The 26,574-nt window shown below is 29.9% G+C and overlaps 2 protein-coding genes across 3 annotated transcripts in view; one reads left to right on the top strand and one right to left on the bottom strand.

Annotated features, from left to right (window-relative positions):
- Positions 1 to 5,883: 5,883 nt before the first annotated feature.
- On the bottom strand, positions 5,884 to 19,136 carry LOC134721290 (G1/S-specific cyclin-E-like). 2 transcript variants are annotated; one of them, XM_063584172.1, is made up of 11 exons: positions 19,106 to 19,136; positions 16,056 to 16,100; positions 15,848 to 15,935; positions 15,666 to 15,719; positions 13,776 to 14,096; positions 13,376 to 13,522; positions 12,868 to 12,963; positions 12,369 to 12,515; positions 11,971 to 12,082; positions 11,380 to 11,537; positions 5,884 to 11,055 (listed from the first exon to the last, which is right to left on the bottom strand). In XM_063584172.1, exons 1-11 carry the CDS (start codon positions 19,114 to 19,116, stop codon positions 10,861 to 10,863), a joined length of 1,374 nt encoding a protein of 457 aa, XP_063440242.1. In that variant the 5' UTR covers positions 19,117 to 19,136; the 3' UTR covers positions 5,884 to 10,860. The 2 variants fall into 2 exon arrangements, with proteins under 2 accessions (XP_063440242.1, XP_063440243.1); XM_063584173.1 differs by lacking the exon at positions 19,106 to 19,136 and adding an exon at positions 16,478 to 16,623.
- LOC134721291 (uncharacterized protein F13E9.13, mitochondrial-like) overlaps positions 17,212 to 26,574 on the top strand; it is a 31,289-nt gene continuing 21,926 nt past the window's right edge. Inside the window, exons 1-2 of the mRNA XM_063584174.1 lie at positions 17,212 to 17,335; positions 21,006 to 21,088. Coding sequence (XP_063440244.1) covers positions 17,260 to 17,335; positions 21,006 to 21,088 — 159 coding nt within the window. The 5' untranslated portion in view covers positions 17,212 to 17,259. The remainder of the gene's footprint in view (positions 17,336 to 21,005; positions 21,089 to 26,574) is intronic.

Raw genomic sequence — 26,574 nt, 5'->3', positions numbered from 1 at the left:
TCGATGGATAATTGTTGGATGCTTAACGTCCAGTAGCAAATATGTCATGGATGTTTAGGACGTCACTGAATTCGAATAAACAAATAATAAACTTCATTGAAAAGACTAATGCAAGATCGGAACAAGGTTTAACTGTTGAGTTGCGGTTTACAAATAGACAGAAATTAGCAACCTCATAAGTGTTTATCTAGTCTGCTTTCTGAAAGGTTTGAAAAAAAATATCCTTATGTAATGCTGTTTTAATTTTTATTATCTTTAGATTTTTTAAACTGATTTTTCCAGTCTTGCTGGACTCTATCTAGTTATCCGGCAGGGGCAATTAACAGAAGCATGGCCATTAGTGATGACACGTATCAATATCACCCTTATCGCCAGACATAACCTATCTGTGTTTACTTTAGTATTTTAGATATATTTAGCGGCAGTATGACAAAGAATGGTATCGGAAATATTTTCTTAATAGTGTCCTGTCTTTATTTATCATCTTTTGTCTACTTAGCTGACAAATATTTGTATTTATTTAGCAGTTATTTACTGGTTTAAAGAGCTATCAAATAATCTTTTTTTGATTTGCTGTCAGTATACACAAATAGTTTATATAAAGCAACGTTTTACTGATCATGTTTATCGATCTGCCAAAAGTTCAGATCTACCTTCGTCGACATAAAAGCGCCGACATTTGACAACCCTGGCGTATACTGAAAAATACATTGATGTATTTAAAAGTCCTAAGGATAATTGATGAATGAATTTAAATTTCGTTGCATAAGGACATGAAGAGCCCTTAACCTGTTGGCAATAATATAAATGAAAAATGATGCAACTTATTATCATTTAGAAAACAAGATCAAAGCGTTTAAACGGGTTTTATCTTTATTGTTAACATTGTATGCTGTCCGATGAAACGCTTTGATAGCATTAATCTTTGATTGACCGATTAATCTGACTGTAGATCATGTCATGTGGAATTTAATTTCAATAGTTTCAAGGATTAAGGTATTGAAATCGTTCTTTATTATGATGTCTATCAATGAATTAAATATAAAGAGAACACCCTTATGCCCTTACACACGCACACACACCCAAACATAAAGATTCCATATCGATATAAGTAAAACAACGTTGACCATGGTGCATCTGAGGGTGCATATGAACAAATATACAAATCTTCCTAAATCTAAATAAATAAAAATTCTTTAGTTAAAGGGGATAGCCTAGTTTGCCGTACAAGGCTGACAAGTGAGATTCCCTTAATATCACACTTTTTAATGTAATTTTATAAGAAGCTTTTTTTTTGTGATAACAGTCCAAATAATACTTCCATGGTCTGGTCAGTTTCCGTATCAGTTGTCCTTTACGATATAAATCGACACGGAAGCTTTAAGCGATAATATTACATTTCTTTATTTTTATACAGAAGCAAGTTGTGAACAAACGGATACATGTTCTTGACTACAAATACACTTCTATAACAACTGACGAATCTGGGATTATACATATACATATAAGAATAAAGATATATAAGATGGTATGATATGAGTGTCAAGGAGACAACTCTCTATCAAAGTTTAAAAAAAAGTAAAACCATTATAGGTCAATGTTTTATAGTATAATACTTGCATGGTAAGACCATGGTTTGACAAAGATATTTTTTTAAAACTGATGTAAAACTGCATCTTCCAAATTAATTGCAAATAGTATAACTTGCATGGCATTTTACGCTCCAAAGTTGTTTTATTTTGAGAATAACGAAACCCTGTCAGTTGTAGTCATTTAATTGTCCCGATTGTCTTGTGACTTAGCTTCAAGAACCTCGAGCACCTATATTGGATTTAAGCTTATGTGGTGTGATAAACTTGGAAATCAACGTTACAGCTGTTGACATGATCTGTTGTGTTAGCTGGAAGGTCTGTGTCAAATCTGAACTTAAATCTTCTAAACCACGTATCTACCTAGAAACCGTGTGTGGAACATTGACTAATCCCATTCATAATATGTAATTAGTCTTTCGACTAAGTATAAGACAGCTTGGTGTGTTATATTAAACACTTATTGAAAATTAATGTGCAAAAATCCCACTATCTTTACACCTTTAAACAAACGTCATTTTAATCGGCTATTTTTTACGATTACCAAAGAAATAAACACCAAATGAATCCAACGTCTTCTCTGAATGTTTAATTACGAAAAGGAATATTGGGACCAATGACAGTTGACAGATTCCCCCAGATTTTCCCAGATTGTATAAACCTGTATACAACATTGATAATAAAAGGGAAAGCTAATCGGATTTTCGGTTGCATAATATGAGCGGTTATATATCCCTTTTCATGCCGACATTGTCCGGGTTTATAATCATATGAACGATAAATTGACACAACAGAAGAGTAGCTGGTCTCCGTCAAGAGCTTAACTTGACAGCTTATACCACCACTCATCATCCTCTTAGACTGTCTAGATTATTAGAAATACACATGAACCTGTTATCTTATGACTTGGCAGGGTGAGAAGATCGGTATAAAATTGTGTAATTTCATATATTCTGACCTAATTCATTTAGATTATTTATTAAAATTTAATAAAAATGTGATGGTTTATGTCTATAACGTTATTTATGATAAGTAATATGAATTTGGAAAGTCACTGACAAACTATAGCTGTACTTTGGTCGTAAACAGAATCGCAAATGTCTCAAGAACAGTTTCATCTAAACGCAATGCCGGTTATGTTATGTTATAAATAAAGCTGTTATACATACAACAAATGTCGTTTAACAATCTTCTTGTGACCTTAAGTAGGGTTAAATTATGTTTGTCTAACGAGAGGCAAAATGGCCGGCATACTATCTTGTTGTTCATTCCCTCTTCAAAAGCATTTTCTTTCTTTTAGTTTAACTTTAGTTCAAAATGCCTGCTGATGTTCATCGATTGCGTATATGTCTATGCTCGTTTTATTTTAATCGGTATTGTGCCTGTTGGATGACAACGAAAGCGCATCGTTGTGCTTTACAAATGGAATGCTAGTATCCCTGGCTGTTATTGATTCAAGCATTTAATTTGACGTTCCAACTGCACCACTGATGACTCTTATAATTTATAGTACTCTTATGTCTAAATAGTCTAAGGACTTTTGTATTCATATGATGAAGACATAATCTTTCAATCAGTTTAATTGAGGTCTGGAGATGGCATGAAGGTCAACTGCTAGTATTCTGTTGTTATTTATGTATACTTGTCATTTTGTTTATTTTTCTTTTGTTACATCTTCTGACATCAGACTCGGACATCTCTTGAAATGAAATTTAATGTGCGTATATTGTTTTGCGTTTTAAATACTTTTCCACATTGGCTAGAGGTATAGGGGGAGGGTTGAGATCTCATAAGAATGTTAAACCCCGCCACATTTTTGCGCCTGTTCCAAGTCAGGAGCCTCTGGCCTTTGTTAGTTTTGCATTATTTTTAATTAAGTTTCTTGTGTATAATTTGGAGTTTAGTATGGCGTTCATTATCACTGTACTAGTATATACATTTGTTTAGGGACCAGCTGAAGGACGCCTCCGGGTGAGGGAATTTCTCGCTGCATTGAAGACCTATTGGTGATCTTCTGATGTTGTCTATTCTATGGTCGGGTTGTTGTCTCTTTGACACATTCTCCAATTCAATTCTTAATTTTATTTCTTCTTTAAGTCAAGCAAAGAAAAGAGTTCCGTTTTATTCGTGTGCCCCTCGAATTAATGAAAAGCAGAAAAAATAGATATATATAGTGCTTGTTCCAATTAAACGTCATTTTTTTGTTATACTCAATGGTAGCAATATCTGGTGTGGATTAAGGAATTAAAACGGGTTTATGTATTCTTTCATGCATCTTCGCTAGCCAGGTACGATGCAGTCCTCTAATATCTGATTCTTAATACTTTTTTTTTTTTTATATCTGAATAAAATGTACCCATTTTTCTACGTTTAATGTAAATTTTTAAACCTCCTTTCAGTTGATTGTTCAGAGTAAATACTTGTATATCTCAGACAAACCAGTCTATAATTATGAACTATACTTTGAAATCTATGATACGTGACAGTACTAAGAAACGTTCTTATAAAGCACTAAATTGAACAAATGCATCTGTGTACTGTTTTCTAAAATGAAAACAGGCATTCAGAATAAAGGCAATAGAGCATACACTTTTTTATTTACCAGGTTCTGTCCGTGGTTGACGTTTTTTTGTGTCATCGACGTTTTAATCATACGACCATTGCACTATATATAGAAAAATAATGATGGTATCTTGAAAACAAAGCACAACATATAAGTGACCCATTTTTAAAGATTGACCTTTTGTTATCATCATGATGGTACTTGCTTAAAGGTGCCCAAGAAATTAACATAATTCTAACAAGAGTGCACACGCTGAAATGTCTCGCCTTCTTTAATAACCATTGATAGTCTCACATATCAAAAATCAGCTGAAAATCTGGAGGGGTATAGAAAGAAAGGTTGTATAGAATCATATTCAAAACAGTGTGGTCCTGGCCATTGATTGGCGACCTCAATTATCCCATTGACTGGGACAGATTAGGTGAACGTTTGTCGGTAACAATCACTGCTCTCTATGTACTTTTTAAAGACTGAATCTGTGGGGTCACCAAAGGTTCTCAACACCTAAATAAAGCAATTCGAAAAACGAATCCGGAATAATACGATGTGTTGATTTATATCAATAACATAAATCAAAACATAAAGGTTATTCCTGAATAATTTTTCGAATTATTTTATTATTAAAGGCGTTAAGAACCTTTGGTGACCCCACAGTTTAAATTCTATAATAAGTAAGAAGTGAGCAATGGTCGTTACAGACAAACGTTCACCTAATCTGTCCCAGTCAATGGGATAATTTAGGTCGTCAATCAATGGCCAAGACCACACTGTTTTGAATATGATTCTAACTGATTTTCAACAATTTATCAAAGTCCATAGCCCGTAATTACAGCTAAAATTAAGCGAGTGGAACGAAACTTAAACTTGATCTGTAACTCATCATGAGTAACTCACAAATAAAAAATCAGCCCAATATCTGAAAGTGTTTAGAAAAAAGTCCGTGTAACTGTGATTTTTTTTTAATCATGTAACTGATTCGTTGAAATGGATACAGATACCACGCAGATATTAGCAAAGGTCCTTTCCAAGAAAAAGCAGGTTATAATGGACTACCGTTATCTATTACTATCATATTTGGTGAATGACAGCTTTATATTCTGCACATAATATTACATTCATGTTTGTACTACACAGGGAAACAAAACTTAAATTGATGTGTTAGCTTACGAGGAAACAATCTGCTGGAAAACAAATCTCTTGTTATATAGTTATCAATAAGCTGAGTAGCTGCTTATTAAATCTTTAAATTGACGTTGCTAAAGATCTTAATTTATATTCTTTTTCACTTAAATCAGGAGCCTGTAATTTAGTGGTTGTCGTTTGTTTATGTGTTACATATATGTTTTTCGTTCATTTTTTTACATAAATAAGGCCCTTAGTTTTCTCGTTTGAATTGTTTTACATTGTTTTACATTGTCTTATCGGGGCCTTTTATGGCAGACAATGCGGTATGGGCTTTGCTCATTGTTGAAGGTCATACAGTTACCTATAGTTGTTGATGTTTGTGTCATTTTGTTCTTTTGTGGATACTGTAGTTGTCTCATTGGCAATCATACCTCATCTTCTTTTTATATAGGAGGTTTAGGCCATAAACATTGAGCAAATCTTGCATTTAGTATAATCAAATACATTCCAACTGGTCTTGATATGGATGTTTTTGTATATTCAACTAGTACATGTACTTAAAATGTCCCAATAAACAACGAAAGGAAAGCACGAAACATAAAAATATTCTGGATTTACAACATTTATTAGTAATGTGTATATATTACAATACTCTAAAAATAAGTTTTTTTAAGATTTTAAAACTTAACATTTAACAATTGACAAATGTTCAAGTCCTGGCTACATGGTGACTGTATACAATGTATTGTGTGTATTGAAGAATCCATTTTTTCCTTAATAAAAAAAAACCCATAACATTTTTTTTTTTAGATAAAAATTGTGATAGTTTTTCATATAACATACTTACAAATATTATTGTTTGTATTATATCATGGATAATATATTTTAGTATGAACTTTATAACTGTTTAAAGCAAATATTGTACATACATAAATCTTAATAGATGTATGTCATACAATATGTGACAACTGTATACCATTTCTTCACAAATATATGGTTCAAATTCAATATTGGTTATTTCAATTTTTCTAGATTTTTATTTCATCATTTTTTTAAATTTTAAATTTTCATAAAGATATACGATTGTTACCACAAATGTCACAATTTTTATTTAGTATTTAAATTTGATTAAATATATTTCATCAAGTACAAAAATATTTTTTAAATATAGCTTTTTGTAATTTTATATATTCAATGATGTACAAAAATAACTTAATAACATGAAAAATGAAAGATTTTGAACCTTCCTCAAGGCAAAAATATAAAAAGAAGTTAGGTTTGCTTAAAGCAATAAATGAATAGAAAATTGTTAACTCAAATAAAATCTGACAGGTTTAAAAAGAAAAAAATCAAGAATACTTGATACTAAGGATAACCCAAAGAGTTGTATTTTTTGTTTTATAATTTCTATCACAATAAAATTCCACTAGTTACAATATTGACATGAAAAAGATTTTTTAATTTCTTCCAAATGATTTTGAGATAAAAGGAAATATTTCTATATTGTTATATCATAAATTTTCCAAAAGTCTCTTTATTGATGGATTATGAGAGAAACTGCAATATCATTTCAACAAGATTCCAAATTATGGGGAAAAAATAGTTTCTTTTTTTTTTTTACTTCAACACGAAAATTTAATTGTGATAGAAATTTAAACCATCATAAAATATTCTCAACACTCAAGCTCCAAATGATATGTTAAAACCCAGTCAATAACTCCATAAATAAAAATAAATAAAATACTTTAAAACACTTTGTACAAGACACAAAATTGTTCTCCTTTTAAATAGTTTTTAAATTAATTAAAATAAATGTTCACAAATTCATTAAAAATAAATAAAAATGAGATATAGATCAAGAAGAAAGTGTATATTTCCAAACATCTTTCAGGCTGTTACAAAATACAGTATCTACAAATATGAAAAAAATCAGTATTCATAGAATACTCAATGCTTTATCATTTATGAAGTGAACTATTTAATAAATTTTATGAAAACTTGAAGTTTGTTTTCACCCCCTGCTTTTTATTTCAATTCTACAACTTTAGCTCGAAAATAAAAGATGTAAAACTGTTCATCTACTTCAAGCCTCTTTGTAGCTTTATAAAAATATATTGAAATCAGCCTAAGGAACTAGGTTTACAAAATTCCATTTAAAAATACACTTCGCTTCTTTGAAGCGAAGGTGTATTAAATTTCGTTTCCACAGAAAACCTTGATGTCCAAATATTCAATTGAATAAACAAGCATTTTGTGCTTTTACCTTAAAAGTGCTTGACAAAGGTTAATTGAAGAATGCATAAACAGATAACAGTATTTGTAACAGCCAGTAGTATATTACAATTCATTGGGGACACCTCCCTATTCATATTATACTTTTATACATTTAGGACATTGTATAACTTTCTACTTTGCAACATCTCTTTTTTGTATTTTACATACAAGTTTGTCATCACATATACTTGTTATCAAGAAAGTTCATTTTATAGAAGTAGAACCTTAAATTCAAAACAGAGGACAAGCATAAATTCAAAGTTTTCTTTCATTTAAAAAAAAATCTTGGACAATCTTTTTAGATGCTACAAAATGTCACTATTTTGACTGAACAAAATTATTGCAAGAGCTGAAGAAAACATTGGACCTTTTACATATAGTTCTATGTTTGCCATTCTACTTCAACAGACAATCACTAAAGATTCAAGACTAGAGACAATTCATTTAAATATTGAGATAGATTTTATTAATATCAATGTTTTGAGGACTAGTAGACATTTATCCATTAGAAACCTATAGGAAATAGCAAAGAAAATATAGAAAAATATAATGTAAGTACTTTGGAGACCCACCTTCAATCCATACTTAGTTTCTTTTTTCTATTAAACACGTAATACAATTTCCCTGTAATCTTTCTTTAAAAAAAATCTTGACTATTATTTATAAGTTATAGTATAGTTTAGAGGGTATATCAATCAAGATACAGAATAATTCTATTTCCTCAAAAGGAAATGTACTTATAGGGTATTAACTTCAGGGAAAAACAGATAAGAGAATAATCTTACAATTTAAAAAAAAATCACGGTTTTATATTCATCTTAAGCAGAGATGAATGGACTTATCTAGTTTTCCTGGATAGGATTTGATTAGATAAAACCAAATTGATGGTAGTCACAAATTTCAAAATACTATACTGAACACTTATGGTGTAAAAAAATATCTTATAACCTGAATTTAAATAACAAGCAATGCCATTCATTGCAGAATAACAGTAACAATCGAATTTCATCAAGTTTTCATCCAAAGATAACAAGTCTTTCAACCATCAAATTTAACAAAACTTTTACAACCAGAATACACATTACACGATCATATAACAGAAATATTCATAAAATATTCTAACAACTGCTTTTCCACTCAAAAAACATACAGATCCCATTTATTCCCACAAAAAAACACAGCAAACCTGCCCTATAACCTTGCGATCTAACAAATTAGTAAAATCCACACTGCACAAAAGATTATAATAAACCAAACCTATAATTAACTGAAGATGTGCAATATCTTTAAAAATTACAAAATATAATATGCTTTTCACCATTTTTAGTGCATTTTCTATACTTAATATATATATATATATGGAATTATTAAACCCTTTCTTAAACTCCTGTTACACATTATATTGAATTCTTTTTCATAGCTTGCACATTCAGTTATGATTAACTAATGATATATGTTATTAACTTATGATCTACAGGATTTGAAAACAAAACCAGTACATATCATCTTATCAAGCTACTTTTATGATTTTCTTTATGAAAGGAAGACAGCCTAAAGTTTTTGCATTCTGCTACATAAAGGCAAAACAAACAAAGCATGTGTGCTTAGTTGTTTCTTTCCAATGATTTTTGGATATGGTGGTGTTTTTTTTTTTAGAAATACTAGCTGGAATAGTGATTTGCAAATATGTTCATTTTATTCTAATAGCAGAATGTTAGCAATTTGTAATCTGGCAATGCACATATGACTTGATAGGGTATTTATGATTGTTATGTTGTGTAGTTAAACATGTTAATAGTGGTTACTTCCAATTTGTAATACAGTATAGACAAAAATTTGAAGGTTGTGGACTAGGGTTGGTAAGTTTTGAGCTGATCCATAAAAACCATGAATTAGAACCAGGGAAGGCACATTTCAATTCCATCAATAGGTTGATGACAAGTAATTTTACAAGAGCCTTCTCTGGGTTCCAAGTATGCTTTAATGAAACAGCTGTTACACTAAACACACATACTGTAATATTTGCCTAATCGTAACAGTGCAGACTTATATGAACAATTTAGTTATGTCTAGTTTCATTACAAACAGATGCTTTTTTACTCTGGACTTTTCTACTTTTACTGTGCAGATAACAAGACTCATGACAATGCCTACACCACTCAAAAGTGAAAATCCCAAAAGTAAAAGATATGTTAGTGAAACTGCAAATTAAATTTAGTGTTATTTATATTTTCATAAGCAAAACTCAACATTGGTTTAACTTTTCTGTTTGAACTATAATTTTAAGAATTGTCCAATGGACCAATTTTGAAACATTGAGGTTGTTCAAAGACTTGATATTTCATTTTTCGGGATGGCACGATATGTAATATGTACCAGTCTGTTCTAAACTACTAAGCAATTGACAATGTACTTATAATGTGTAATACTTTTACACATATTAAATGTATGGCATATTTTGTACTAAGCAACTTAATAGTTACCTATACATGATCATAACACATTTTAAAGATATTTTTGAAGTTTTTTATTAATTTTTTTACTTGTTTTGTGGTTTTAAAAAAATATACATTTTAAACAATAAAAACAGCATCATCTCTATTAAAATTCATAAATAAGGAATAGAAACATACACATACAATCTGCTTTCAATTAATCAAAATGCAATCATCCATACACATAATGAACACAATATGGTAAAAATGTCAACAAATTTGAACACATTTGGTGAGTAAACAAAAAGTATATTTCATGAACACATTTTGATTTAATCTTTGGCAAAGTTCTAATTGACTTAACCATTAGAGTAAGAAAACTTTGAATATGTTAGCAGTGACACTTCCCATTAGATAGTGGCACATTGGATAAATATATCCAAGATAAAATTGCTTATTTAAATCAATATCTAAGACACACATTTTTAACATGTATCTACACATGTCAAACATTTCATTCTATGTTTACTTCTAAATAATACATTTAATACAAACAACAAAAATAAAAGCACTATTAGCCCTGTTTGGCTATGGGAATTGTTCTTCAAAAGAACAAAGTCATCTGTGTATTGCACTTTATAATGTCCATAAATGAATATGCAATTTATCTCGCTTCCAACACATATATTACTTTTATAAGACTTAAATAATATATTATCTCAAACATTCAATTCATTCATTAGCGACACCATTTACTCCATTTCATTCAATCATTACTCTATAATTTAGAGAACAGCCATTGAACGTCGATTTCTTTCCCTGGTTAACACTGACCTTGGCACAGAAGAAATTAGGTTTCATTAATAGATTGACTTCACGTTACTGTCTGATGTTGATATTCTACGTCAATTGAAGTCTGTTCTTTATTTTCTTTGTCTTCTGATACAATATTGTTGCCCTTTTTATTACTACTGGGTGGTGTTAATTGTGTTATAACTTGAGCTTGAATGTCAGGACTTGAAGATCTATGTAACGTCATCAGCTGTTCCTGTATTTCTTGAGCTCTTTCCTGTAGTAAAAAAAAATATTTTAGATATCTACTTAATGAATATTGTTTTTCGTTAGCTCAGAATTAAATATTAAAATTTCTTTTTCATCCAATGTATCCATAATTGAGACAGCAACCCAAAAGTCACTTACAGCAAAGCCATTTACAGGTCAATACAAATACATTATATAAAATGATGAAATAGCCTACGGAAAAAGAACTTTTGTTCAAATGTTCATTTTAAAAATTACTGGTGAAGAACAGAGTATAGAAGTTTTTTTAAAAAGTGAAAAGATAAATATAATACCTTTTTTTCATGAAAAGCTAAAATAAACTTTTACTTACCAAAAGATTAATATCTATTTCATGTGTCTGTATGTTATGACAGTCTTCTGTGGCAACATTACTGAAAAACTTGACCTCCACATGACCTTTCTCCCGTGTAGTTTGTGCAAAAGGTGTCATCCAGTTAACACACGGTAAAATATCTTGCCATTTGTACCCTGTGTATAAAGAATTTGCAGTTAATAAAACATTTCATATGTTCACGCCTCTGGGTGCCGGAGTTTCTCACTACATTGAAGACCCATTGGTGGCCTTCGGCAGTTGTCTGCTCTATGGTCGGGTTGTTTCCCATTTCCATTCTCAATTTTATTTAATTACTACATGTATCAGGAAATTGCAGTTTAGCTTAATCCGGTCATTTCCACAATCTAAGAAAAGCATACAGTTGGGTTTTTTTTCTATGAACTTGGTATATGAATTTTTAAGATGTATATTCTTGCAGTGTCTTATAATGTTTGATACAAAAAGAGCATTTCTAATATCCATACATTTACTCGCTGTTGTGTCTTATTCACAATTTATCAGGCTAATGAACAAAAGGATCTTTGGGAAGCTGTTGATTGTAAGAGCAGAAAATAAAGTTTAATTTACCTGAGACAGATAATGCTACATCTTGATCAGTGAGGTGATATAAAGCAGCAGCAGCAATAGCACTATAGGTAAACGCTAAACAACCAATATCTAATGTACATAAGTCTATCAACTGAAAAAGAAAAAACACAAAAAATTAATTTCACTGAATAAATGTGCAATTGATTACATACATGCATGGTCTTTGTTAGTTTGAATTCAGTACATATAACAACCCCCTGACCCCCAAAAAAATCATAACTTCAAATATCTTCTTTGATAATACAACATTTTAAGAAATGTAAAAACGAGTTTTATAAAAAATCCTTTAAAAAAACTGTGTTAACCATGTCTGCTAGGACATTTTTATCTTTTAAAACTGCATACTTTGTTTAACTTTAACAACAAGCAATTATTACCTGAGCGATTTGAACAAAAGCATGTGATGAGTATTGAGGAAAAACAAAACCATGTTCAGTATCTGTAATATACTCTATATTGGCAACTTGGAGGTAGACATTTAACCAACCATTAGCAGTGACAGGAGACAGATCCCAGTTCAAAGCCTGAAAAGAAACATCAAATACATTTAACAATTAGGTTACATTAGAACTATGTTACAACAAAGCAAACATTATTCTTTTGGAAAATCATGTAACTTTAAAAAATGCAATTGTTGTTTTGTTTAACCATTTTACATGTGGATTTCATAGAAAAACAAAGCAAAATATTTTCTACCTAAAAATTGTTTTTTTAATGTGTAATTGCGCAAGTTTTGAAATCAATAGTATTACTAATTTTTTTTTTTTTTGAGCTTGTATATATATAATTTATATCAATTCTCATTGAAAGTGTAAATGTACTATGCTTTCATTCATCTATTGTAATGAAAAAAGATGTATAAGTAACGTTATTAACCTTGATTATTACAAGTTCTTGATCCATGATCTCTTCCTCTGTACAAGCACCATCAGTAACATAAGCAAATTCAGCAAGTTTGGGCGGATAAATTTCCTGAAAAAAAAGTTTAATAACTATTATTAATGCCAGTTTGTCAACATGAAAAATGGAACAAATCCAAAAAGTTTTCGTTTTGATGTTAACTTAATGAAATATAAAGGACCAACCACTTTTACCTGTTTGCATTGAAAAAAACTTTTAACCTGCCACATGTTCATGTGTCTTTTCAAAGTTGGAGGCCTCTTCAATGATATTTGATTGTTTTATAAACATCTCAACAAATTTTTTTATACCATTTTCTGAATTAGATGAAGATCTTTGATTGTTTCTCTTAAAATTTATTCACAGCTTTTAAAGACTCAAGGCTTTGTAAAATTTTATGAAAAGGTTGAATTAAGGCTACAAGTAGAGTAGGTTTCTTTGTGAATGAAATTATACATTTATAACTGCCGGTTATAGTATTTACCTCTAATTTGGCACCAATAAACAAACATGTTATACCAACTAGCTGTAGTTGGTGTTTCTGTGCATTGTGTGACGAACAAAGAAATCTATCCAAAAAATCTGTAGCGAGGTAGAATGTTTCTCTATGTAACCTGTATACTTCACACACCTAAAAGACAAAAAAATATAATATTTAACATAAATATTCATTTATTATTTTAAAACCCAAAACTTGTCTTTGATTTCATAACAATAATCATTAAATTTGTTTTCCCCGAGTTTGTAAAAAAGTTAATTCTGAGTCAAATCAATGTAGATCTTTTCACTTTTCACAATATCCAGTTTTTATCTGACATCAAGTAAACTTTCATTCTTGTTTTTCCTTTTGAAGTCAATCAAAGTTGAAAATTTTGCCACTTTACCTCTATTAACCAATCTAAAAGAATTGTTCTCATTCTTGGTTGTAACATAGGATGTTTGTCGAACACATTTGGGTTTCTTGCATAGTGCTGTTCTTTGGTCATCATGTTTTGCCATACTTCTCTGGAGTCAGCCCAACTAAATCTTGGCAGAGGAGAATGTCGAGAGACGGTAGGTGTAAAGTAATTTCGGAATCGGAACTTGGCTCCTAATGTCAAATCTGGTGATGAACTTCTATCAGAAACAGGAGACAAAGGTTCACTGGTAGGCACCAATGTACATGTTGTTATTGAACTCTCATGAGAAATAGGAATCCAGGTGTTCTAAAGAAGAAAATAAAAAGAATATGTTACTTTTAATTTAATGTTTAAATCTTAACATCAAAACTAATAATATCAAAATTCTCAAATGATAAGATTTTTCCATATGAAACCAATAGGGTATAAAGGACAGGGGCCAAATAAATTCCAAGGAAATGAGATGTGCCAGCATCTAAATCATTGCATACCAATTATAAGTACTAATCGTAAGTGATTCCCCTTAAACTGACCTCATCACAAACAAATCCAGCAAAGCTGCCGATGGAATCAGCATACCTAAATATTGACTATATTTTAAGACAAGATAAAAAATCTCCACTCGTCCATAAAACATACATACTTTTTTTCTAGTTTTTAACTTTTAAAGTATCTTACATTTACAGGGAAGGGAGTACTTTACCACTTAGAATATTCCATACATATGTAGTGTATAAAAAGCTTATCTCAAATAAAGGTGATTCTGATGTTATAACTACTTTTATTTATACTAAAATTCCCCAATTATTTATACAAAGCATAAAACTGCATTACAGCACGCGACATTATTTTTTAAACCAGAAAAAATCCTTTCCAACTTGAATTTGAAAATGATTTTTTTCTTCTTTTCTAAATATACAGCTACATTGTAAATATTTTTTTAATAAGTTTAAAGTTATAATAATAATATAATAAAGGAGTTGCCCACCGTGGCTTAGTTTGCTTGTGCTAGTAATGGCAAAGTATAACTGCACAATTTATATAATAAATATGATTTTTTTTGTTTTACTAATAGTACATAAAAAATGCATATTCATTTCTTGTATAAATAAAAAATTGTTTATAAAACTTTTATTTTGTCATGTAGGTTTTTACTATTCTTCATAAATTCAAGTATAACTCATTTGTTAAAATAAAATCTGTAAGAAATCATGATTAAAATATATATATATACATCAGGTTAAAGCTCATTTTAAATAATCTAATCAGGAAAAAAACATTTTACTATTAAAATATTGTACAATAAAACCATTTACCATAAGTTGTTATTTTGTAAGTAAAATAAATTGGGCTTGGGTATGATGTAATTTATTGTATTTTCAATATGAACAAAGCTTGTATATGGAGCTAAATAAACATTCTTGGTCAATTCAATTATATCAGAGCTTGGACATTGTTTGTCATAACAATAAATTTGTACAATACAATTAACTAAATCTTGTTTTTCTAAGGCATGGTGTCAAGAAACTTTGTATTTTCTTTTTTACTTTTTTCTATCATAATTGTCTTCTGATCAATTTCAGATAAAAATAAATGTAAATAAAATGCTTTCTAAAATTAGACTGCTTTTAATATGGAGGCTTTCTTAAAAGTAGGTCAAGAAATAAAATAACAAGAAAAATTGATAAAAAATAGTTTAATATAAAATAACTTTCTAATTCACTGTCTAGTTATAGATATAATTATTATCTTTTATTTGCCATATACAATTTCATCTTGACTTGTGTAATTTTTGTTATTTTTTATATAAATTCCTTCATATCACAAGAGAAATTTTCAACACCTTAAAAAATCAATTTTGGAAATAAAATATACCTCAATTCGGTAGTTCCTACTCCTTTTACTTCCAATCATTTCATCTTCTAAATCCTGTAATGGAAAACAAATTTGTTCGATTGTTACATAAAGTTATTCAATACGAATTCCGATGCTCGCGTCCAAATGAATGAACAAAGAAATGACATTTAGTTTTGCCGCGAGGTTTTTTTATGGCTTACCTCTTCTGCCTTTCTTTTTCGACTCACAGTAGAAACAGCAATTGATGATGAAGAACTTTCAATGCTAACTCTTGACTGCAATCGAGCACTGAAACAAAGAAAAACAATTTGTTTATTTTACGTTCCCACCAAAAGGGGTCAATGACTGATTGATCTTTGTCAAGATGGCGCGGGACGAAAATTCAATGGGTACTAGAAATAAACTAACCTTTTCCTTGACATTCTCGTCGCAGATTCCTTTATCCTTCTCTGTCTGAAAAGAAAAATGGTTATTGGTTATAAAAACACTCGATTCAATACTATTTGTTCATTTTTTTGCTATGATATGACCTCCAAATAGAAGCACACTGGCCATCGGGAGTTGGCACACGGATGTCCGCTATAATATTAGAAATAACAAAAATGCGTCCAAATACGCAATATATAAAATAAGTAGAATTATATCTCCAATATTCCTTCAAATTTTAGTTCGAATTCACTTGATTTCATTCAATAGAACAATATTTTTCCAATCATCTTTCACCTGCCAACGCGCCAAACGAACTTTCCACGATCGGCTGTAATTTTCCTCAAAATTCAATAATGCATGATAAACAACGTAAAACAATGCATCTGTTACTTAATTCTTACTGTAATTATAACATTCATTGGCTATTTTCTCTATTTTTTGTTAATCCATTGCAATACCCGTGTTCATCCTTCGACGTTCAATGGCCAACTGAACTGTGAAGAAATGCCCCCTATGTTCGCGACATCCCGCCAAGGGGGATTTAGCACTAAACAAACATATCAAATAAACAAATATACCAATTCTTTTTAGTTATATAAGGTTGGTCAATAAAATGCGATCCATTGGACGAGCATTTTTATTTTTTAATTCAAATGAAATACCTTACTGTAGATGAAACTTCCTTTACAGCGTAACGCGCGAAACACAAAATTTAGAGAACAAGTTTTATAATAAAAAAAACTAAAAAAGTAAAACCATACAATTTAATTCAACAATTAAAATAATTCAGGCGTTTTGAGTGTCTCATATCATTTCTTTATGTTCTCCTTTTATATATTTTTCAAGATTTTTCTTCATGTGTCAGAAAAAAAAATATTTTGCGATAGAGCTTTCAAAATACTTTATAAAGAATATTTTCACTGAAATTTACCATAAAAGCTGCATACCAAATTATTCAGGAAAGATTCGAGTAATCAATGAAATTTGTAAGTTGTAAATGCGGTATTAAAATAACAAAAATATACCTAATTAAAAAACGTAAACAAAGAAACATTTACCGCCATGTGGAATACACAAAGTGCATGCACTTTACCCTTTGATCCCAGGGCAGAGATATTTGATTGGATAATATGAGTTTGAGAAACACCGCCCTCTTATTTCGTACACTTCCGGTGAAAACAACATGGACTGTTTTAGAAAAATATTTTTAGCAAATAATTTGAATGTTCTGGGAATGATACATATTCAAGCTTTGCCAGGTTCAAAATTATGTCGCATACTTTTCTGTCAAGCGCCTGCAAAAACTATACTAATTTCAATTACTTATTTAACGTTCAAATCATTGATTCAAACATAATTATCATCGTGTAATGTGTTTTCGTACTAATAACAATTTTCACTGCTTACAGTTTTCACTGTTGAGTTTTTATTCCGGTGTTTACTCAAATTTAAAAAGCATGTCCTGTAGATTGATTTAAGGTATCTAGATTTTTTTTCAATGCTTACTACGATTTTTTACTGTTTCCGATTACTTTGCGATTTTTGTATGTCAAAAAAACGGCGTCATATGTTTTCGTATGAAATAAAAATTGGATCAGTACACGGACAGGAAATGACTACAAAATCCAGAAATTAATATTTTCTAAAGTCGTGGTTCTAATGATCGTTTGAATCATAAAAAAAGTAAATAAATACTTTTCAGTACTAAAAATTACTAGTAAATAGTTTTAGGTTGGTAAATTGTGTGCTGAAATTTTAAGATTTTGATTAATTTCAGATTGGCACCTGGTTTGTACAAAATGCATTATTTTTTCTAAAATAAAATGCAGTTTTCAAAATTTAGGATTAAATATAAAAAGTCAAGACTGTTTCATCTTCATGAATCAAGGATGTATACAAAAAAATTATAAATGAAATATTGAATAATTAGATTTTGAACAACCATTTTATATAAGAACCCTACTAATTTTAACTCGCTGGTTTGTAATTAAAACGGCCCAAAAAACACATGACACTCATATGTCTTGAAGATCCGGTATCTGACTTGCAAAAAACATATCTGGACTTTATTTTAACCCTTCAGATTTTTTTTCTATAGCTATTCTAGTGATGCATATTTTTGACATTAAATAAAAATGGCTAAATAGGTCAGTTTTATTTAATTTGTTCTAACATCTTTAAAAAGCGACATTGAATATGTTTTAAATATGTCAAGTTGTAGTGGTGTTGTTGTTCTAAATATAGAAACCGAAAAACACGCCACAATGTACGCGTATGCAGCCGAAACCGACGAAATGTGGTTGATACGAAAACATATGACATACGAAAACATATGACACGACGATAAGTGCATATTTATATATATTTTTTTAATATCTACCTTTACAGATCTTTACACTTTTGCAAGCGTTATACATTGTGCAATATTGCTACTAAAGAATTTTATTTAATTATCCTGGGTACTTGATTATTTGGTTAAAATCTGAGACTACATCTACATCTATACTATTGATCTGCAGTGGAAATCCATAACGCAGATACTGCTGTGCAAACGTCAACCTGCGTGCTCAGTATTTACAAGTGCAATTAAAATTGGATAAAAACAGGTGGTTTCACTAGCTACTATAACATATAGTACTCATAAGTCAGATAAAATAAATTAGTAATAAATAACAGTTGAAATAAGGTAAATGCTTGTAAGTGTAAGTTGTTTTAAATGTATAATGATATGAATGTCCTGCTTATCAAATGGCATATAAGTTATATGCATAGGACATGTGCCAAAAGTCAAATGAAAGTAATACATTTAAAAAAAAAAGAGTCAAAAATCGCTGGTATAAATTATTTATTTTACTGAAATTTGTGAAATTAGTCCCAGTTAAAAGGATGGAACAAAATTTCTAGCCAATTTATATAAGTCCCTTCCATCATAAGAGTTATGAATTTTAAATATGCATTTATCCATCCCCTGCTGTTAAATTTACAAATAAAAAAAATAAAAAATGATTTAGTCTTTCAACATGTTATACCTGGGTAGCATTCTTTTATCCTTGAATATTACAACTTAAGATGTGAATAGTATATGAGTATATCATATTCAGTTGGGATATGTACTATATATACTATAGGAAAATATTTAATTGGTTAAAACAGTTATCATGCCATCAGTTATTAAAATTTAATTAAAAGATCATCTCATTTCCTTTATGCATTCATATAGTTGTCATCTTGTTGGCCCTAAGATGATAAAAGATAACTGTTCATTATTACTAAATACCCTTAGGATTTTGCATTTATCACAGAAATTGCATGTTAACAAAAACAAGTAATATTAGAATTACAATAACAATAACACAATATAATTTGAATCTGAGCAGGCCAAAATAGTAGAAATTGTTCTTCAATGGCCTGGACTAAAAGTACCAGGGTCTTTTTTTACTTGTTTAATGGTTAACTGTTATGAAGTTCCTAACTGAATTTGTTTAGTATGAAGTTCTCTTCTACTTAATAAGACTGAATATTTACTTTGTGTTTGAATGCATCTAGAAATCCAGAAATGTTTAACAGCTTTCAACCAAAATATTCTTTAAATCTTTTGTTTGCAAAAGTTTTAGGTCAATGTCTAGTTCTATTTTGAGTACAAATATGACAGCTGTTGAAAGAAAAAGAAGTTAAAATACCATTGATAACCAATAAAATTAAACTTGGTTTGAAACATCATTCCATTTATGATTGTTTTCTGTGTAAATGGTTCATTTCTACTTACATTACTTAGTTAATCTTTACAGTAAAGAAATAGCACTATTTTGAATGTTAAAACTTTTTCCTCTGTTAAAACGTAAAAAAAACACTACATTTTCTAATATGTAAACTTCAGACATACATTTGTAACATGTTTTTTTTTTTAAATCAGTAGTGAATTTGCTCAGGACTAGATTAGTAGATAATTTGTTAAAGTGATAAAAATGTCACTTCTGAAGATTTTGTTGTGATTTTATTTTTATTTCAGTCTTTAAGTTTTGTCCTTAAATAAAAACAATGGTCACAGAATAATAAACATTGACACTATTGTTTTGGCTAGAAGGAAAATATGTCTTCCTGTCTGTTTGTTAAGGTGATATCCTTGTCAACTTGTTGTCCTAAAGATAAGATCATGTCCTACTTGTTTGGTCAGTCTTGTGATAATCTTTATCTTATTCATTTTATCCAAAGACAATGGAATTAAGTCTTTAAACAGATAACTAAAAAGTGTCAAACCTGTTACATTTTTTTTTTAATATTTGACCAAAAGAGTTCTTGAGAGAAAATTGTAATATTTTTTTCTAAATGAAATATCATAAATCAAATAGATTGTTTGTATCTTTATTATAATGTAGTAATGTGAATGATGGAATTTGCCCTTTGACATGTTAGATATGAACTTAAATGACCTGTACGGGTATTCAAGTTTCTTTCCAAAATACATGCATTTGGTTATTTTCAGGGAGCACTTTTTGACAGTTTTCATTCACTGTTTGATAAGGGAAAAGTCCAAGACTAGGAAAAACATTATGTTCTCCTGAAATCACACTTACATCTGACTTCTCATGTTCCCATCACTGAAAATATTTTAAAGCCTTTTTGTGGTCATGTTAAGTCAATATTCATGATAGCTTGGGGTTGAACTTCGAAAGCAATTCCTTTTTGTAAGTGCTTCAATTTTAAAACTTTGCATATGAAAATTGAAATCGACAATTTAATCAGGCACATCTTCATCATATGAGACAGTAACCCAGCCATACAAAAAATAAAAACTATGAGGGTTTGCAACCAGGAACTTTCTAAAAAGTGTCAATAAAATATGTTGTTTTTCAATAAAATTGCCTTTCTTGCTAAAAGATCAATTTCCACAATTCACTGTGTTCATCAAAACATTCTCATCTTTTTCAGGAACGCCAAGAAATAAACTATCAGTACCAGAAATTCTGAACAAAGCATTATCAGAAGTGAAGATTTACAAAGACAATCATGTGGTATTTTATTAACTTCTATACATTCAAGCATGTTTTTAATGTGAATATTTCCTGCCTTTCAAATCTTCTGGAATTTTTGTAGTTTTATATACTATTGTTCATCAATCACCTTAACAAGTGTTATCTTATCTAATTTTTTTAAAAGAATTACATAGATATTTAAAAAAAAAAACCAGGTCACATCAGGAAAATTAATTTTCAACAAAAATAAGATAGCTACATAAAAAAAAATACTCATTCCATAAACATTACTGCAACTATCCTCATAAGGAAGATACAAAGCATTATTTGTAGCAAGATGACTTACATATCATCATGGTCATGAGAGTGTTTTGTTGAAATATAACATCTGTCTGTAGTTCAAAAGTTTTATATGATCAATGTTAGCATTTATTGATGATTTGATATGTCAGACACTACTCTGTGTGCTGAAGATCTTTAATCAGTTTTGATTACTTTTAAATATATTCTAAACAAAAAATGTCAACTTTATTTTTTTTTAACAATATCAAGACTTGTTTAGACATTAATCACAGTGATTAGCATCCCACACCTTAATTGAAATGAAGGAAAGCAGTAGGGGCATTAAAGCTTGGTTTTGGCCCAAGAAAATAAAATTTTGGATAACTTTCTCAAGTTGGCACATAATGTTTAGAAATGCATAGGATCAAGAAATATCAATAAAAAACATTAGGATTTTTATGTGATGACGTCACAATCACGTCATAATATGTACTGTTTTCACAAAAAGGATGAAAAATACAGAATTTTTGCAGTTTTCTATCTTTATTTCTGTTTTTGGAAACATTGTGCGCAGCCAAGAAACAACAAAGTAATTTAACAAATGCTTTATTATAACTATTAACAAAGAATCACCAAATATAAAGTTGTTTCTTGGGTGCGCACATATTTTTTCAATCTAAAATATTCTTAAAAATTTGACAAAAAACAAAGAAAATCACGAAATTTTACAAATTATGCAAATTAAGTCATGATTTTTTGCCATGGTAACTTGTTCAATGTCCAAAATTGTTTTGTTTTTCTGAATACCTTTTATCTTAGATACTGTACAGTAATTTAAAGGTATGTTTGACAACTTTTGAATTTACAGTAATTTTTTGGGCCAAATAAGGTCCTTATTGCCCCTCCTCCTTTAAGTAAACTCAGTCTTCTCTGTTTCAAAGTGTTTCATAAAATGTACAAAATGAATATAGTTTGGAATTTAATTTTTGCCATATGCTGTTCTCTACTGATTTAATAGGAAAATTGCTAAGGAAGTTGCATCATGAATAAAGTATTCCTACACCTAACATGCTTAATGTTTTTAAATTTTGAAATAAATCTGATATCTTGTATCACAAATCTCAAGCAGCTTATATTTTTTCACTTGTGGTTTATTCTGTTGCTGAGTAAAGGCATTTTTTTAATTGAAATTTGGAATTTTAAGTTCCATATTATGAATAAATCTTTAAATCACAAGTTAAGTTCATTCTAGTTTGATTAGATATGCATTGGATGAAGATATCTGCATTGAAAACACGACTGGAGAAAAGAAGGGTATGAAGGGTATCTGTAATCCTAATCACAGATTGTTCTGGTGCTCTGGATGTCACAGAGATATCAGAACACTGTAATCAAGCTTCTGTAATCCATACATCATTCAACTTAAAATCAATTTTCTTATGAGCATGTACTATAAGTTTTCCAATTTATAAATACCACTAGCTATGCATATATTTCAAATGAAAATAACATGTAACCGATGTAAAATTAGTGCTCTTTTAAGAAAATTAAACATTTATGTCTTTGAATTTCTTTTTTTTTTTTTAAATGTAAAATTGATGTTTCATCCACATGATAAATATTGAATATAATTTGCTGATGTCGAAAGCAACTGAAAGCAAGTATCATGATCAACAGGGCAACTAGATTTTGCTTTTGACTGTAGGGCAAAGAGAAGTGACAGATGGGAAAGCGACTTTGTCGCCCCAAGCACATACTAACGTGAGCCCTGCATTTAAAGTAAAAATTCACATTTAAAATATTGTATCACTTTTGAAAAATCTTTCTTTAAATATTATGATAAGAAAAATCATTAAAAACTAACCTTGTCCTCTTTTTTGTCTCACACAGTTTGATAACAGACATGATGGTTTGGGGAATTTTATATTAAAGGTGACAGATGACACCATCTGATTGTTTTTACTTTCTGTCAAATGAACCCAAGCTCAGTGTCATAGAACAGGTTGAGAAAGTTGGTTGGACAAGTGATTAGAACTTGATTATGTCAGGACCAAACATATGCTAACATTTGATATTAATTAGTTAATTAGTAAGATTTTTAGTATTTAGAAAATTTATTTAAAAGATTTGAGAATAGTTAATTTATTTAAACAAAAATCCTAATAAAAATGTACTTAAGTATTTAGACAAATCCTATGGAAATTGGTCAGTCTGTTGACTTCTATAAGAAGACTCAAATGACACAGGTCTTGAGTTCATGAATGTTTTTGTTTTCACATAACCATATTTTATTTGAACAAAACACTAAATTTACAGTCTTGAAACAATATTTAGAAGCTAAAACTTATGTATTTACATAAAGGAAGTGTAATAATCCAAGAAAGAAGGTATTTTGAAAATAAAACTTTTCCACATAATTTGCACAACACCATAATTTTTTACAATTGATCATTTCAAGTATGGATATTTTAATTAAAAAATAAGAAAGATAAAAAATCAAAAAATTTAAAGGTATTACGTACATATAAAATTCCTGCATTACTGAATTCATTTATTTACATTTGTACCAATTTTTATGGATTGAGGAAAACTTGTCTTTTCATGAGTTAATGATTTCCTCTTTTCCAAAGTCTTCATATATCTTTTATATAAAAGATTTGTGATTCATTGAAATTTAAAAATTGTGGTTCCCCATTATCCATGAAAAATCAAGAAAATTGATTAAGAAATTATTCTTTCATGCCATGCTCTATGCTCATTTTAACATGGGTAGGCATTATATTTGTTAATATCTTAATACCGAGCGTTAGCGAGGTATTAAATGTTTACAAATATAATGCATACCCATGTTAAAATGAGCATAGAGTATGGCATGATAGAATTATTTAGATTCTAATAGGAATATTTTGAACTTTTGTACTTTGAAGAGGACCTATAGTAGACGCTGGAAATGTTACCATTTTGATTTGGTGAACAAAAACGTTATAGAAAATCAACAGTTTAGCAATAAAAAAAAGAACAGAAACATTTAAACTTACTTTTAGAATGTTTTTATTTAATTTACCTTGCGAGCAACACCAACAAAAATGTCCATTTTGATCTCTGGCGTTGTTCTAAATTCATCTGACGTTGCAATTTCAATTTTGACGTTAATCATGTACAGACCATGTTCTATTCGAATTAGAACACGGCTTTGTACCCAAAGCTAAAGAAGAACGTCATATTAGAATTTCTTATAAATTTTAATGTATCCACAGTTTAAGACCAGTCTGACCTGAAGAGACTGGAGTAAGATTGTAACATTAGTTTGAATTAATGTCTTATATCAAATTCATAGGCGGATCCAGGGGGGGCCCCCCCCTTTCGTGGGAAAAATTTGGTTGATTATATAGGGAATCATTGAAGCATGACTGGAGCGGCCCCCCCCCTTAGGTCAGTCAGCAGGCCCCCCCTTTCGTGGGAAAAATTTGGTTGATTATATAGGGAATCATTGAAGCATGACTGGAGCGCCCCCCCCCCCCCCCTTAGGTCAGTCAGCGGGCCCCCCTTAGGAAAAGTTCTGGATCCGCCACTGAAAGGAGTAGGTTCAGTAAGACCCCTTTTTGGCCCCAAAATATAACAGTTTTACAAAATTGTTAAAATGTAAACTTAGTTATTTATTGGACAGTAGAATGCTTCTGCTACATAAATATGGGCTGTTTTTGACAATACAATGCATATATATCTGGTACTAGCACCATTAAGTCATGCTAAATTACTGAAATCTTCACAATTCTAGCATTTTAGTTAAATTTTAGACGGTTTTCGTGTAAAACGAAAGTGGCCGCATTCGTGTTCATCCTTAATATTGAAATGTAAGTTGTATTTAATGATAAAACATAACATATATAAAGGTTGAGGATGAACACGGATGCAGCCACTTCCATTTTTTCCAAAAACCATCTGAAAAGTGACATTTTTCGGCATACCGGTAATTGGTAGATTTTTCATATTTGAGCTTGAATCGGTTCGTTTTTAATGACTAAATCAGTTAAAATCTTTCCCATAAACTAATTAATTCCAATAAAATAGACACTTAAGTATTTAAAAAGTGGTCAAAATCTTTCGTCAGATGAACCTGAAATTTGAGGCCAAAATTGGTCCTTACCGGACCTACTCCTTTATGATATTCTTGGATATAAACATTTCCATTAGTGTATTTTTTATTCACCATGATTTGTTCAAGTTCAGATTGTTATTATTTACATTCACAGCTCTTGTTGTAGGAAAAATAAGCATATTTACATTCAAACTCATTTATTAGGTAAAGATGCACATATGAAGGGTTTTGTGTTCAAAGGCTTTTGAGAACATAACCCTTTTTAAAACTTTTAAATTTAGGAAAAAAACCATTTAGTTATTAAAGTTAAGGGTGCAGGTAGATAATTTTAAGAATTCTACATGACTTTGAAAATAATCTCAATTGGAGTGGTTCCTGAACAGACCATGAGAAATGTTTGAAAAGTCATCATATTACATAACATCTTTTGAATCTCAGAATTTTGACACCTACACTGGACAAAACTCCTATAAGCTTCCTTTTAATTTTTTACAAAGATTAACAACACAATTATGTTAATCTTTGAGTAATTGTGATTTTAATTACTCCATAAAAGATGTAATAAATCAGATAAGTAATCCATAGACAGGTGTTGTCATAGGTATGATAAGTTCTGATAGGTAAATTAGTAAGATAATTAACCTTTGAAGTCTTTTGAGTCATCATTTTAGATCAAGGGTAAATGCCCTGCATGTTGTTTTGATTTTAAACTTCTTGAAGTATTACAGGTATAACATGTACTTGGGAAAATAACCCATATAACATGCTTATGATGTTAAAATAACAGAAAAGAAGGGATTGGGCCATTAATTCATGAGACAAAATCCATTCATGTACTAGATAAAGTAAAAAACAAAGGAACACAGCATTGATTGATGTTTTCCATTCTGATTGTTTTTGTTTTCTAGGGAAATTTGGTGTTTATATTGCAACAGAAAAAAATAATGAAAATTTCATATCAGGATTTTAGAGCTTTACATATTCTAAAATACTCTTCGTTATTTTTTCAGACTGTTTTGACCATAATGTTGTTAGGTTTCTCTCTCATTAACTTGTACCCACAAGTCCCGTTTATTTACATGGGACATTAGTGGCTGATGGATCTATTAGTAGTCAAAAGTAAAAACACAAAAATACTGAACTC

This window comes from Mytilus trossulus, chromosome 6 (genome assembly GCF_036588685.1).
Source record: "Mytilus trossulus isolate FHL-02 chromosome 6, PNRI_Mtr1.1.1.hap1, whole genome shotgun sequence".
Taxonomy (NCBI): domain Eukaryota; kingdom Metazoa; phylum Mollusca; class Bivalvia; order Mytilida; family Mytilidae; genus Mytilus; species Mytilus trossulus.
The sequence above is the reverse complement of the archived record's forward strand: the minus strand, read 5'-3'. Positions and strand labels throughout refer to the sequence as shown.